Genomic DNA, 15894 nt, shown 5'->3' on the forward strand with positions numbered 1-15894 from the left:
ACCTATTACCCATTCTGGCCATATACCTCTCAGACAATGGCTCGAATTTATAATGCAGGGCGGGTCCCATGAAAGGATGTTATTTCGGTTTAGAGAAATTTCGTAATATTTATTATCCTCTTGTATATTATCAACAAATTAAATTATCTGCAAATAAATATTAATAGTCACACTGAATTATTACACGAAGCGAAAGTGTCAAAATTCATAATTTGCAACTTGGCAAGATCTCAAAATGACCGCCAATGCAAATAATATACATATAAAACATTGCAACAATCATTGCGTGAAACATTTAGTATGCAGTTTGTAGTTGATAAACGTAGCTTCTGTCATTGCGTCTGTCAATATCGCATCGAAACCGAATCCTTATCCGTCTGGTAGCTGTCGTTTTGAAATCACCGAAATGCGGGCTGAAGGAGGCACGGTGGAGATGAAAGAGAACTATATTAGCCGTAAACTCATCCGTCAGCGTCAAAACGTCAAAGACTTGCCATCGGGGTATTAACGGCGCCATAACTTCACAGAAAACAGAGCAGCAGAGACAGAACGAGAGGTACGCCGAGATATACCGAGCGCGAGGCAAGGATGGATGAACGGATACGCGCGATGCAAGTAAAACTTCTCACCAGAGACCTTTATTTCTTCTGGGAAATATTACACGATAGAAAGATTTAATATTACCTTGTCTCTGACAGTTTTCTTCGGGATGAAAATTCAACAAAGACAAATGTAATCATTTTTATTGGAAGATTTCACCATTATTTACTACCACGCGTTGATTCCTCCGCAGTTCTTACGTAAAAATCCCGAGTATTATTCAATATAAATATTTAAATCATAAACAGTCGTTGTATTGAATTTATCATTAATAAAAGGTGTATTAAAATCATATGTGCATTATGCTCGTTTCAATTTTCATTCACAGCAAGGAAGAAGGGACGTCACATAGTAATCTGAACTTCAGAAACTGTTTAATATAATTAGATATTAAGTAATATCGAAATTTCACGAAGCCAGTGATTCTAAATTGAAACTACAACCGGGAGATAGCTGCGCGCTTTTCATAGACACCGTTTCGCTTACATTCCAACGCAGCTCGAGCTAATTATTAGTTAGCCGTGAGTATGCGGTCCAGGGAACGCGCACAGAAATTGTCATAATTCGTCGTAATTACCTTGTAACATAACTACTTCATCGATCGCTTTATCTTAGTTTAAAAGTTGCGTCGAACCGAGGCGAAATGGCCGCAATCTCTCGTAACAGCGCGGAACGTTTGAGCTCCGGCGAACGCAGCTGGTATTCAAGTTTTTTAATAGCCACGTTCGGCGGGTCTTACACGGCAGCCAGTCATGGGATGCGTTGCCTTTAATACGGCAACATGTAAGGCCGTTTCGAAGGCTTTACGCGCAGATACTACTGCCGCCCGATCGAACGTTACCAAAGTAGTTTTCTAAGAGTTGTGAAAACAGCCTGTTCCATCCGGCGAACGTGTTATCGATCGTTACGATAAACAGTGACACGTACACTCGATCGTAAGTATCAGGAGACGTGCGGATGAAAACCTTAATTGAATAGGAGATGATAACTAAGCAGTATAAACCAGATTAAAGTGTACAGTAGTAGACAATTGTATAAATCAATCATTAGATTCTACCAACAATCACGAAACAAAGTATGAGCTTATCTACACGATTTGTATGGAAAGGCGTTCTGAACGAGTGAACTATACTTAATTACATAATTGAATCAAACAATATCATTTAATTGTAATATCTTTTCATTAGAAGGAGCTTCTTTTGAGTTTTCTTTTATTTGTAAGCCCGCGTAACCGGTTAGAAATTAAAACGCGCACCTTTTCTGCGTAATTGACGCTAAAAGCTGTTATATACTACGCTAGGAATGCAAAGAACGTTTATTCGTAAGCAACATGGATGAGAGTGCGTAGTTGAAGATGGAATGCGGATTCCATTAGGAGTCAATCAGCGTTATCACAGAGGCAAGTTCGGTTGTGTATCGTAGCAATTGGTAGCAGCCCGTATCATATCGTCTAGCGTTGTATCGTTTAGCATCCGGTGAGTCGGTGTCACGGTAGGTGTACGCGACAACGATAGAGTCGAGGCGAGGCACCGTCGAACGAATGGTTGGTCGGTCGGTTCGTCGGTCGTGGCACTGGCGATAATTAAAACGCTTTTACAAAACTGTAGGCAAACAGCGCTTAAGTGGCTGTCATTCGTTACCCCGTGGGCTGTGGCAAGTCGGTAAGTCGCTGAGCGAGCAATCAATCACCCGGCATTCCCTTCCCCGCCGACCCATTACATTTCTATTTTGAAAGCTGCTTATTAAGCGGGGCCGGTCGGGAGAGACAGACAGGTTTCACGGTATAAAATATCGGGTTGCCGTTGGTGGCAGGGACGGTTCCGTGTCGAGCTACATACACACGTATATACACAGCCATGGTTAGATGGAGAGAAAGAAACAGAAAGAGAGAGAGAAAGAGAGAGAGAGAGAGAGAGGGAGTGAGTGAGTGAGCGAGTGGCAAACGGGTCGGGGGACGGAAGAGCGGCAAAGGGGAGCGGTGAGGGGAGGGGGATGGACGGCTGTAAAAGCGGTGAAATATCAAAGCCGGGATGGGAGCTGTCATCGTCGGGCCAACATCATGGGTGGCGTGTTGAATTAGAATGCCTTCCCACACCCCACACACAGGGCGAAACCCCACCGCAATTCTCCCACCATGATCCCGAGTCGGAGACCTCGATGGTGGGGCGACAGGACGACGAAGGACAGATCATGCACGATCTTCGTTAGTTGAACAGGGACAACCAGAGAATCGCGTCTCGCCGGTAGACGGCGTTGTGGTTGCATTCCATTCCGTGCAGCGAACGGCTCCGTCGAGAGCTGCCACTATTTTCCTGGATTCCGGTCTGTGAGCGTCGTTGGTGTTTAAATCGTTCCACGTATCACGGACGGGGATCGATCGTCCAAACGCGTATATACTTCGTTCTACCGCGGTGTGTCCCGGGATATTGGGAACCGTTTTTTTTGTTACATATTTCTGTTACCGTTTTTACTGTGAAAACCATACGGAATTGGAGTTTTGTGCAGTGATTGGCTTAACAAGTGAGAGACCCAAATGGTTGTCCTCGAGGAAGGCGGTATGCTGACCACTGGACCCAATCAATATTTACAACCGGATTATCTTTCTCCGCTTCCAACCACGGTTAGTACAATATACGAACAAGAAAACATTTTATTCCTTCATACTTTTAGCATATTTCTTGAACGATTTAAAGATAGTAGTTATCGTATAATTTTGCGCTAGTTCACTGATTACTTGATAAAATGTCGACGAAATGGATGCGGTGAGACAAGTTTCAGTGAAAATTCGAAGAAATTCTGACTAGAACTATTCGAAAATTCAATCTGTAGTCTTCCGACGGTACGCGTTGTCCGACGGGTTGCTGGCAATGCAAACGCGTTGTCCGACGGGTCGCAAACAAAACTCGATCAACACGCATTGAAATCTCTTTTGTTTCTTTAAATAAAATGCTGTCCGACGATTCGATTACGCGTTTTTAATGAGTTGCACGATTTTGTTTTACAGTTGGATGCGAAGAAGAGTCCGTTAGCTTTATTGGCGCAAACATGCAGTCAGATCGGTGCTGATTCTCCGACAAAGCCTTTGATTTCCCCGCTGGATAAGACGCCGAAGAGCATGAACGCCAGTACGAACGCGAAGTCGCCTCCGGCTGCGAAATTGGAGCGGAGTACGCGTAGCAGCCCGTCGGACGGGAAATCGTTGGCCTTCAAACCGTACGAGACGAACGTCGTCTCGAAGAAGTCTGCCGACGACGGTAGACCAGCGTCTAAAGCTAGTGTGCACAGTGTTGGTGGTCAGGACAGTGTGAGTGCCAGTGACAGTAGCCACGGAGAGAAGAAATCGTCGGGCAATCGCACGCCCGTCGGGCGAAAGTCTGCGTCGCCCGCGAGCCAAGCGACGGCAACCGCGAGTGGCGCATCTTCCGCGGACCGGAAGACGCCGGCGGATCGCGAGAAGACCGACGGATCGCCACGCAACAACAACGGTACCAGCCCGATCATCCGATCTGGAATGGAGATTCTGTCCGGTAGCCACGCGAAGGATTCGAATCTGGGCGCATACAAACCAAGTCTTCCAGGATTCACCGGAAACCCGCTCTGCTGTCCGCCAGGCCTGGCGGAGAATCCAGCGTTCAGACCGCCGTTCGCTGGTGCGTCGCCTTTTTCTCATCACCACGCCGCGGCGGCAGCTCTCCTGGGCTATCCGTCGAGCACCCCGACAGGTGGAAACCCGTACCTGAGCTACGCTCGCGTTAAAACTCCGGCCGGCGGCGAGGCTTTGGTGCCCGTCTGCAAAGACCCTTACTGCACCGGATGCCAGTACAGCATGCACAGCGCGCAGTTGATGATGGGTACTGGCCAATGTCCGAGTGGATGCACGCAGTGCGACCATCAGAAGTACGGTCTTGCGATGGCCTTGTCCTCCTTCGGGCCAATGGCACCCCCGTCGCTCTCATACCCGTCCACGTTGACCGGCGGCGGTAGGCCGTACGTCTGCAATTGGATCGCCGGCGACTCCTATTGCGGGAAACGATTCACCACGTCCGAAGAACTGCTCCAGCATCTTCGCAGCCATACGAGTCTCACCGGCGGCGATCACGCCTCTTCGTCCGCCGCTTTGCTCAGCAACCCGCATCCGCATCCTCTGTTGTCACCGTCTGCGGCTCTGCATCGCGCTAGCGGCGGCTCTTACCCGTCGCCATCTCTGAGTCCGTTGAGTGCCAGATATCACCCGTACGGAAAACCGCCGACGGGACCGCTTCCAGCGTCACTGGCCGCGTCACCTTACAGCGCGTTCAACGCGTTGGGACCTTATTACTCGCCATACGCGATCTACGGGCAACGAATCGGTGCTGCGGTACATCCTTAAACGCGGATCGACTACGATTCTTCGGTGTATATTCGAATATTTCCAGTGTACAGTCCACGGGATATGCATAGTGTAAAATAGGAAATTGCCAAATCGAGACTTTGATATAAACTGTTGTGTAAATAATCGAATCGTGTACCATATAAATTTATTTAAAAAAAAGATACCTATATATAAATATATATATATATATATATATATATATATATCTATGACCTGTGTGTATAAATTCAAGATTACGATTAAAGTTTATAAATATATCTTGACAGTTTAACGTTTCATCACGGAATCATTCTTTACGGAATACCTACTCATTGGAAAGTATCTCCTAACGTTTGATCATTACGTAGGAAGGAACATGTACGCCGCGGATGATAATTTGTCTGAACATCCTTCAGTGGTGATGGCAGGTTGATGCCTGAGATAATTCCACATTGGTATAAAAAAGAAATGAAGAAAATAGTTGAAAGACTCGTGCGGATATGAATAGCTGAAAGAATATTTCTCGTGCTTCTCTTTATTTAATTTCGAGCCTCACTAGGAGACGTGCGCATGTTCACAGACTGTGCTCCAAAAAGTGATACGATTCGGTTTACGAGAGGAACTAAATAGGTGCTAAGGAGGAATAAGAATTGTAGATTTGTGAGTTTCGCGATTATCCAATTTGAACGGCTTCGACGGCTAAACGCTGTTTCTAGTTTGCGAGTCGTGCATGTTCTAATGTCCACAATGTAACTGTGATATTACGCTATTTTTTCGAGGAAATAATGGGAGATAATATTAAACGGTGGTATGTCTAAACTGTAATCCAATTATTTCGACTGTAAGTTCTAAATTATTCTTATCGTTTGTAACCAAGCCTTGGGCTGTAAAACGCGTCGAATAAAACCGGAGGATAGTAAAAATGCGTCGCCTGTGTTGTTTCGTGGATTTTCAATTGCATTAATTGTTGTATAGGAGATCTTCTCTGAGGTTTGTTCAAAGAAGACATTGGATTTCCACGTATATACATATTATTTTTTATTATTGTAAAGTATTCCGAGGATCGAAGACGTGTAACGTACAATACGATATTATCATTTGCACTATGTAAATATTTCTTGTAAATATCGTTGAGTTTCCATACCGCTTTAATAAAAACAATGTTTGTGGAATCATTAAATTTGACTTTTCTTTGTTACGTCTCCAGCAACAAATGCCTAATCCATATTTTCTTATCTTTAAAAAAATATTATATTAACTATTATTATTTTACTGTTTGTATTGCCAAATTATTTTAAACTCATGGTATATTAATATTCTACAAAAATGATCTTTGAACAATATTATAATCGTATCAATTTCTCTTATAACAATAATATAGTGCGTTTTTCTGAGAAATATAAATAGTCTCTTGTTTTTGTCAAAGAAGAACGCGGCTACCGACAACAGTTCAATAAAACACGATCATAGATATGTCAGATAACAGTCAATACAAAGCCTTGTCGTCAGATTTCGCACGGGTTGAGAGATCAACCGTTTGACAAGATAAATAAAGGTGATCCGAAGAAGTTTCACTTTACACCCTCTCGATCGAAATCGTGAAATGGCACGTGCGACGCTGACAGTTGCACGTAATCAAGAATAACACGAGTCAGTTTACAAGTTGTCGCTATCATGGTGGATGTTAGTAAAAACGCGGACGGAAGCAAAGTCCCGGGTTGAGTATCAGACACTGCTGATTCGCACCACCCGGGTGCTCGGTGTTTCGTGCGGTGTACGCGGAGGAACGAGCGAACGCAATGGGTGAGTCTCAATCCCCGGGGTAGCCAGGAGAGTAAATTTATTTCTTTCATTACGGACGTAGCAGGTCGCGAGTTCTCGGATATCAGCGCTGCAAGGCGGGGCGCATAAATCTGCAGCCTAGCGTCGGAAGGAGGAAACGCGGGGAACCGTGGAGGTATAGCACCGGGAGAGAGAGAAAGAGAGAAAGAGGAGAGAGGAGAGAGGAAGCGCGGAGTGGGTGGCTGGTTTGAAGGTTTTCAGAGGTCGCGCGGGGCGGCGGGGAGAAGGACTCCTACCCTCCGCGAGGACGTTGTTTCCATCGCCGGGGTGCCACGACAGGCGGTGGCAGGGCTGGCTCAGCTGGCTCAGCAAAGTGAAATATTCGGTGATTTTAACCGTCGCGTCCCGTCGCGTCGCCTCGCCTCGCATCGGGATGGATAGTAGTTTCCTCGTATTTCGTCTTCTCCCGGCTCGTTTCACGGATTAGAATTCATGTTATTTCGGTGCCCATTATGTGCGTCGTTGAATCTCAATTAGTGACTCGGTTCGTTCTAACTGGGCTATTTACGCGTACGCGGATCGATCTACGTGACTGAAAGACCTCTTTCACGCGCCGATTCGCGAGTCGCTTGATTCGTATGACAGATACCGATGTAACACTGAGACCTCGTTCATATTCGCGAAATTATCAAATATCATACGACACTAAATATTGTATAATTCATTCTACGAAACAATAATATCGGTTTTACATTCACAGAATCATTATCTATTATTAAATGAATGCATTGCAAGATCGAATGTTGTTAGATAAAATATAAATTGAATATTACGAATAGTATTTCATATTAAAATTCTGTAAGTTTATACAAAGCAATAAATTACCATTTGTTGTCAGTTCAATAATTTACGTAAATTCCATAGTCGTTCAGCAGAGAGGAAGAAAGGAGTGGCGACGATACGGAAGGGTGCTTTTTGAAGCCCCCTAGTATAGTTATTACGGCAAGGAGTTTACAATTGAATGGAAGTCAAGTTAGGGATCGTCTTTATAAAAACTGGATGGACCGATGAGGACTTGTGGGAAATCTGTTTTGACGAGTGTGGAAGGGTCGTTGCGGAGGATAAAAATACAGAGGAATAATGGGGCAACATGTGTAACGTTGAAGTGTCCAGTTTTTCCAGTGTTAGCCCCTTCGCTCTGGGAACGTCAATGGTAGTAATATGAACGTTTATCAATTTTCTGTATCAAGTACACATATGTTAAAATTACGAAATCTCTCATCATGTATTTCGTTCGAGTCGAAACAATATTTTAAAATATTGTACAAATGGATGATTTATTGCAAATATGAAGCCTTTTTATTCGAAAGCCAAATTTCACTGAATTTTAGATAGGAAATCCGGTAGTAATTTCAAATTAGTATAATACGATCTGTGCTCTGACAAGTGTTGAAGCTCTCGAAAATATTTCCGAGTCTTCCCGGACGGGCTGTAGGAGGTTTTGAATTATGGATATGCGTCGTAATAAATTTCCTATAATTTCGTTGAAAGAAAGAAACGACAGCCGGTGTCGTTGGCTAAATCTTTTTGTCGTGATACGCCGCGCGTCGTGTCGTACCCGAATGACGTCTATCAGGGATCCCTGGCCAGTCTTACGAGTCAGCGCAGACAATTTAGCACATCAATAACAGGCCGCAGATAAAAGCAGCCCATACATCGTGGCTGACGTATCGTTTGTAATAAAACACAAAGGGAGTCTAGCCGCCGGCGGCATCTGTGTACCGCGTTGTGCAGCCGTTCAGCCGTTCGTTCGTTCGTTCGTTCGTTCATTCTTGCTGTTATTAACAGGCCGTACATCGTGGATGTTTTCTACCTACCATCTCCCGCCGAGTCATACATCACTGTTGAATGCGCGACAGCAAAGAGCAACTATAATTCATCTATAAGCTACAGCCCCCGGTTCCCCTCGGGCAGAAATTGTGGAAGACGAAATCGATAGGTCAAACGTCCCCGAAGGGTTTACGATGTTCGCACTTTTCCCCACGTAAAATTCAATTTCTCGTTTCTATATTAATCTTCGGACAAATTCTTTTTCACAAATAGACAGCACGCCACATAGTTTGCCAAATACACTTCAGCCTACGATTCGGGGATGACGTTTTCACTCGTGCAATGAAACAGTTACACATGCGGACATAACGAAATCTCTCAGTGTATATTATTTGTGAAATAACGCAGAATATTCTGCGAGGATGAAACAAAATTTTTTGGCAAGTTTCTAAGATTCTGTTCTCTTGGCTTTGTCGTTAAATGCGACAGACTTACTGTTAGATATAATACGTTGCCGAGGAGGTGGCTCGTCGATTTCATTTCTGCGGCGTCGTCTCCCGCAGCGTCATCGTGCCGGCGGGCATCGCGGCGAAGAATCAACCGCGGTACGGTGATGCATTATTCCTCCTTGTTACTTCCATTTGCACCCAGCGTGAGCGCCAGCCACTGTTTGCGTATGAACGCATTTAATTTCGATAATGCGACCTACCTACAAGCCGCAGCTGCCTCTCCGCGAAAGGATTTCCTCGCCTCTTCTGCCCGGTTCGCCGCGCTCGCTGTGCGGCGAATCAATTATTTATTCCCGTCTGTCGTTGCTGCGATTTCGCGTGTATCTTAATGCGCGCGTGTAAACGACGCGCGCACGAGACATAATCTTCGGACAGATTGATAAAGGACGAGAGCCGACAGGAATCTTCGTCGCCGATTCATAATTCAATGGACCCATTACCGATGCAAAATTGTCGACTGAACGCAATATTAACTGTGATGTAAATTCAATTGAAGTTATGATAATTATGAAATATCGAAGCAGAGGAAATTAATCCGAGCCATCGGCCGATACAAATCGCACGGATAATAAATGACTCGCTTCGAGAGAGTGCTTACGCGTTATATTTCTGAACCAATCCAGCTTGTCAAGACGTTATTACAAAGCGCGCATTCTTCAGAAAATGTAGCATCCATTTCGAAGCAGGGGGTTAGACGTCTACTACATTATTTTCATCTATCATGTAGAGTCAAGAAGGCGACGCCCGTCTCGCCCTCTGACGAAGAAATATTACTCTGAAAAGCATTTGAAGATGCTAGCTCGTTCATTTTTTAAATTCACCGTGCAATACATTCTTCCGAATGCATTCGTCATTTAATAAGAAGACAGGCGAGAGAAATGCTTAAGTGTAATCTAATTCGATTTTCACGAATTAAATATGTTCAACGCGACACGTTTAAAAGTTCATTTTATACACTTTCGTTCACAATCGAAAGTAAAATGTAGCCGCCGTCTATAATTTTTCATCGACGTGTCCCAGAAAGTATAAAAGGAAACGAAACGGCTACATTAACTTGTCTTCCTGGCCTATAATGACGCGATGTCCCGAACGATAAGCGTTATTATGGGTATAGATTCTTTTACCCAGCAACTGGGACAACTCGCCTTGTTATATTAGAGACATTAGTCCGACCGTTTCATCGATCGCCCCGGCTATTACAATTTCAACTTCGACTTCGCCGGTTGACGTTTCCTGAAAGTGTTCTGGTAAAAGAAAGAGCGTCTGCCCGGCCTTTCCGCAGCTGTCACGGGGCGCGAATGGCAAAATCAGAGGCGAGAAGTCGGGGGAAAACGAGCGCGGCGAAAAACAAAGGGTCGTCGACGGCAGGTGGGGGGACGTTGGGGCGAGGAGAGCGCGGGTGGAAAACTGAGAAGGAGAGGGTTGAAGAGTGTGTGCCAGGCGGACGGGGGGAGGTCGGCGACGGGAGGGAGGGAGAGTAAACGCGACGGACCGGATGATGAATTAGCCGAGGTGACCTCTCGCGCGAAATCTCTCCTGCTAGCTCTCGCGGTAGGCAGCTCCCGTGATGTCGGCCCCGAGATGATGGATCGCCCCGCGTCACGGAGCCATTCATCACCTCCATCTATCAGCCACCCCTTCACCTTGCTTTAGAAAGCGAGCATTCGACGGCTATCTACTCGCTTCGGATAGTGATTAATGTTGATCGGAGCGCACCCTGTTATTCGACCTCACTTCCATCTCTATCTTACTCTCTCGCTCTCTCTCTCCTCGTCTCCCTGTCCCTCTCCGCTTCTACGTACATGCGCCTCTCTCTATCATTCTTTCCCCCCTTTCGATCTCCTCCTTTTCTACCTTCTCGTTTTTTATCCCGTATATCCTCCTCTATCCTCTTGAACGACGCACGTCCACACGTCTCTGGACGTTGACTTCGTATTGACTATGCGCGTTCATCTTCCCGATCGTCGGACAGCTCGTTGGGAACGGCGGCGTAAAGGATGACCTCCGTGCCTGGCTGGCTGCCTGCTTCGCTTGAAATACCGATCTCTCCTCGATTTTCCTCGTTTCCAGGCGCGCCGATCCATCCTCCCCGTAGCCTCCGCAACACCTCGCTATGGAATTAAGCCGTTCCTCGATCTTCTTATCGCGCTTTGTCAGTATCAAACGAGCCGCGGTTGATCATCGATATCTCGAAAGTACGCGCGTTTACCGAGATTCTGTTTCTCATTCCTTCCATCTCATTCGCATCGTGTATGTCTATGATAGATTCATACAATAATTAATACATAAGGAAAACGTAAAAATCATTCATTGTCTTTTATATTCGCTGAATAGAATTTCAATCTTATCAATAAAATTTATATTTGTGATTGTCACGAGGATTAAATGTGAAGACTCTCAATGGCTGCCATCGAATAGTTGTTCCGCGAAAAATGATATATACACATACATCTGCAGGAATATTTTCGCATACTCGTTCGTCTCCACGTGTGACCAGAAGTATGCTGCGTCGCAGGATCGGCGGAGAGAATTCCACTCTGGGAAAGGCACCAGGAAATCTTCACGAAACTTTACATGTGCACGCGAATAACTAATTGTAGGGTCAGAGCTGATGTCAAGAATTTACATAATACGACAGCGGCATAGCGATCAGCCGAGTCGACTGCCACGGCGGTGGCTAGGGTTAATGTATAGGGTGACCAACGGTTCAACGACTCATGCCGTACTTAAGATAGAATAATTAATTTTAAGACTTTACTTGAAGCATTTGTTTCAAGATACGAGCTGACTCATGCGACTTACGAGCATTTAGTACTAAAATTAAATAATGATTCCGTGTGTGGTTACTATGTAATATCAAGGAGATTATTTAAATCATTGCATAAAAGAACTACTTGCTATATAAAGCATAATTATAATACTCATTAATTTCATGATTTAAAATGAAGCCATCGTGTAATACCCAAATTGAAATTGAAATTGATTTGAACTGTTTTATATGTCTGATTATTTTTAGATAATTTAATCTAGCAATGGTTGCACGTATTATAGGACACCGTATATAGAAACCGTTCCGCTGTAACGGCTGATAATGTTGCACAAGTCATACATCGTACTCTTCTTAATGGGATAACATTAACCTTTTTTTGCGCGGCTCCTTCTGTGAGGAACGTCCGCCAATGTCTCTTACTCCGTCGATGAATAGCCGTGAGAATATAATGAATAACGATAATTGATCGATGCTTTCAGATTTCCGTTTTATTCTGCCGCCGACTGCCGCATCGCGTGCATTCGCGATTCACGCGCATATAACCGTTCCGTCGAGGCATAGGTACCGATTTTTCTGACTTTGATGGCGACCCGAGTGCTCGTGACACGGCTTCAACTTTATGTTGCATATACTGCGGGACAGAGCAATGGAACACGGAACATGCCGCTTGTTTTCTTTAGCGACAACCTAAACTTGATAAGAAAAGCGTTGGCATTTTCTACATAAATTATCGATCCAGTGTACGATGATACTCGATTTTACCCGAAATTATTGCACGTAGAAAAATTGATAAAAATTTCTGTTTGGCACAAAATGGATGTTGCAAAAAATAAGAAAATTGTATAGAATTTATACAAGAATTATAAACACACTGCACGTAGTCTGAGTTTGTCGTTTAGAGAGAGAATACTTTCTAATTTGTAATTAAGATGGCATTCATTGAATTAAAACATGCTTAACAGAGACGAATCATTTAATGTCACTGCCAAGTACGTTTGGTAATCAGAAAAATGACCGTTACTCGATTCAAGGCTGTTAATTACAACGATTATTAACGGTCCAACGCGTAATTGCGATAAGGAACTGACGTACACTTTCACCTTGGCGTAAAGCGACAATCCCGTACCACAAGTGCGCTCGAACCCGTGTAACGACGACGGCGCGAATCTAATTAAATCGGCTCATCGTTAAATAAATTCACGCGGAACGCACTGCTACGCAAACATAAAAAGTAGTTTCTTCCTTGCCGATAAAAAAAACGATGAAATTAATTTCAACGTCGATTCTTCGTTAAAACTTTTATGCTATTGCCATGTCGCGCGCAGACATTCTACACGTTGTCTCAAAAGATGATATCAAACATATAAAAGTAAAAACTAAGAAACAAGTATCGAAGTATTATTAGTCTTTTTGATAAATTTATTTGATCAGAAGTTCGAATTTCTAGAATTAGAGATATCATCATTTTTTAAATGCTAACTAAGTTTCAGTCTTTCTAGTGTTAAGAAACGCCATGAAGTTGACCTCTCGACCTTAACTACAGAAAGACTGACTGTGCTTTTGGGTAATATAGGTATAACACAATTATTAATAAAAGCATTTATATGTTGTACAAAAAGTCACAAAATTCTAAGAAATTGTGTCATTATATACATAATTGTTTTTCTAATTGAAATTAAAAAGCAGTCAAAATGACTTCCTTGGGCAATCTAGTGTTAATAAGATATGTCACGTTTTGTTATTTCATAAAATTGGATAAAAAAATTCCATAAACAGGGGGAAGTGTCAAAGGACATGGTTTTATCTAACGCTCTTTACGAATTTGAGTCGTGGTTCGTGAAACAGCCTGTACGATGTGTTTACTCGACACGTTGCTTCCGCAGCCTATCTACCAGCATGCCACTCTTGTAATTACGTTAAATTATTGGATCGAACATGAAGGAGCGAGTTATCTCTCAATCTAGTTGACTACAAAGGGACCGACCGAGTAATTGTGATTGGTGTAACGGAGCCGACTGACAACAGACTTTACTCACATTTCATTATACATACATATGTATATACGCTGATACATGTGTGCCATGCATGCGCGTGAACGACGCACATACATATAAATTATACCTCTGACAGTATGTATTTGCCGTTTTTTCTCGCTGTCTCTCAGTCGACATTTCTTAATGGTCGTTACCGATTTCTCAGTGTCCTGTCGTTGAACGATGGAATCGATAAAAGCCGGTTGAAAACTTCGCTCCACGTATTTTTATTAAACGCGTTTGCTACCGCATTTGCATTTTGTTGTAGTACATTTTTCCGGTTTGGTTAACCGGCGTTTAGAACGACAAAACTGAAACGACGCCGTTTGACAGATCGATCCATAAAACTGATACTGACAAAGTAATAAAACGCGTGTTGCCTGATCACTATAATTGTCGCCAGATGAGAATTTCACGCGCGACAGGAGAAAATTATACAATCCCCGTCGAAATTACTAACCGCAACGCCGGCTCGGTCTTTGTTTCGCTCGCAGGAGGGTATCATAATTTCCAAGTAAAATGTTGGCGACAAAAGCCGTATAACGAGACGCTCGAGAGCGGGAGACAGGAAGTCGCAGACGCCAAGTTGGATGGGACATTGATGAGGAAACTTCGGTTGGTTATAGCCGGGGCTGGTGATAAGGAGACAAGGAGTTCCTAAGTAAGAGCAAGGTATACGTAGCGGTGCTTTGCCGAGGGGTTAAACCCTAGCTATCTCTTGCCTCGCGCGTTATCCAACGATCCCGTATATATCCGGCCTCCTCCTCGTCGCCGTGCCGAGGGTAGATACACACATCCCTCCCTTTCCCGAGCCCTGGCTTGGAAGACGGGCTCCGTGCACCTTATCTCGTCGTTTTACAATCTAAATACAAGGAATTAGGAAGGATCAGCGGCAACCTGCTCTTAATGAACCGTAATGTATTCGCCCGGGGTTGCGCTCGCTAAATAACAACAGTGCACTCCCTGCGGTCAATATCGTAGTCACAAAATTAAAAGATTCTCACTAAAGTCTAGGGGTAATGTGAATATATATGAAATAATTTAATTGTATCTTCAGCTTTTAATCTCTCTTAAGAAATTGTTGTTTTTTAAAGAATGTTGTTTCTGTATACGCTAAGACATGACAGGTTGTTTAGATAAAATGTAGGTAAACACACAATTTATACAAATGGTTTATACTTGTACATAGATATTTATTATCTTTTTAACAAATTGGAAGAATAATTATTTTTCTAATCAACAGTAAACGCGTCATTGTCGATTACAACTAGTAGTCACGGGTTAAAAAACGTGACGGTCGAACTGTCTCCGGATGTTAGAACAGGGGATAGCCTTCGGTAGCGAATGACGGTTACATTTTAATCGAAGTGCCGATTACCCGTCCTCCCGTCCCGTTACTCTCTCCTCGATGTCCCTGTCCTCATAATCGTGTTCGTATCACCGTCAAGCCTCTGTGACACTTATTTCATTAGTGTCAAATAGAATTATACAAGTGGCAGTCAGTTGGTGCGAGTCAACCGTGGCATCGGTGTATGCGTGTGCGTGTGTGTGTGCGAGTGGCTTAAGTGATTCCGAGTACGGCAATTCAATTGCTGGCTTGAACGAATTCCGAGTAAGAAAGATGCCGACCCGTCAAACTACTGATATCACGCCTGCCACCATTTCTTCTTCCATTCCTCTCTTCTACGAAATCGTCAACAGCTACTATTAAATCTTGCAACGCGTACGATCTGACACTGAAAGTGCAAACCGCTTCAACGCTACGAATGATTAAAGTAAAGTCAGTTTCAGAATTTCATATATTCGTTGTAATTTTCATATATTAATTCATTGATTAACTATTTTATATTAAAGGAATTCTTGTCCCTGTTATGTTGTGTTCTTAAATGCTGCTTTGACTTGGTTTATAATTCATGGAAATTAAATTTACATAATGTACAAAGTACAATAGATTGCAAAGTGATTCAAATTATTCAAGCGATTCATTCACAACCATTAATATGTAATCATGTAATTCAT

General features: G+C 43.6%; 1 protein-coding gene across 1 annotated transcript; it reads left to right on the forward strand.

Moving 5' to 3' along the window:
• Positions 1-2837: 2837 nt before the first annotated feature.
• On the forward strand, positions 2838-6131 carry noc (zinc finger protein no ocelli). The gene is made up of 2 exons (XM_018033464.2): positions 2838-3220; positions 3605-6131. The coding sequence occupies exons 1-2, from the start codon at positions 3134-3136 to the stop codon at positions 4967-4969; spliced, it is 1452 nt and encodes a 483-aa protein (XP_017888953.1). The 5' UTR covers positions 2838-3133; the 3' UTR covers positions 4970-6131.
• Positions 6132-15894: the final 9763 nt, after the last annotated feature.

The sequence above is a fragment of the Ceratina calcarata genome, unplaced genomic scaffold, assembly GCF_001652005.2.
Source record: "Ceratina calcarata isolate Rehan_Ccalc_2016 unplaced genomic scaffold, ASM165200v1 scaffold140, whole genome shotgun sequence".
NCBI classification, from domain to species: domain Eukaryota; kingdom Metazoa; phylum Arthropoda; class Insecta; order Hymenoptera; family Apidae; genus Ceratina; species Ceratina calcarata.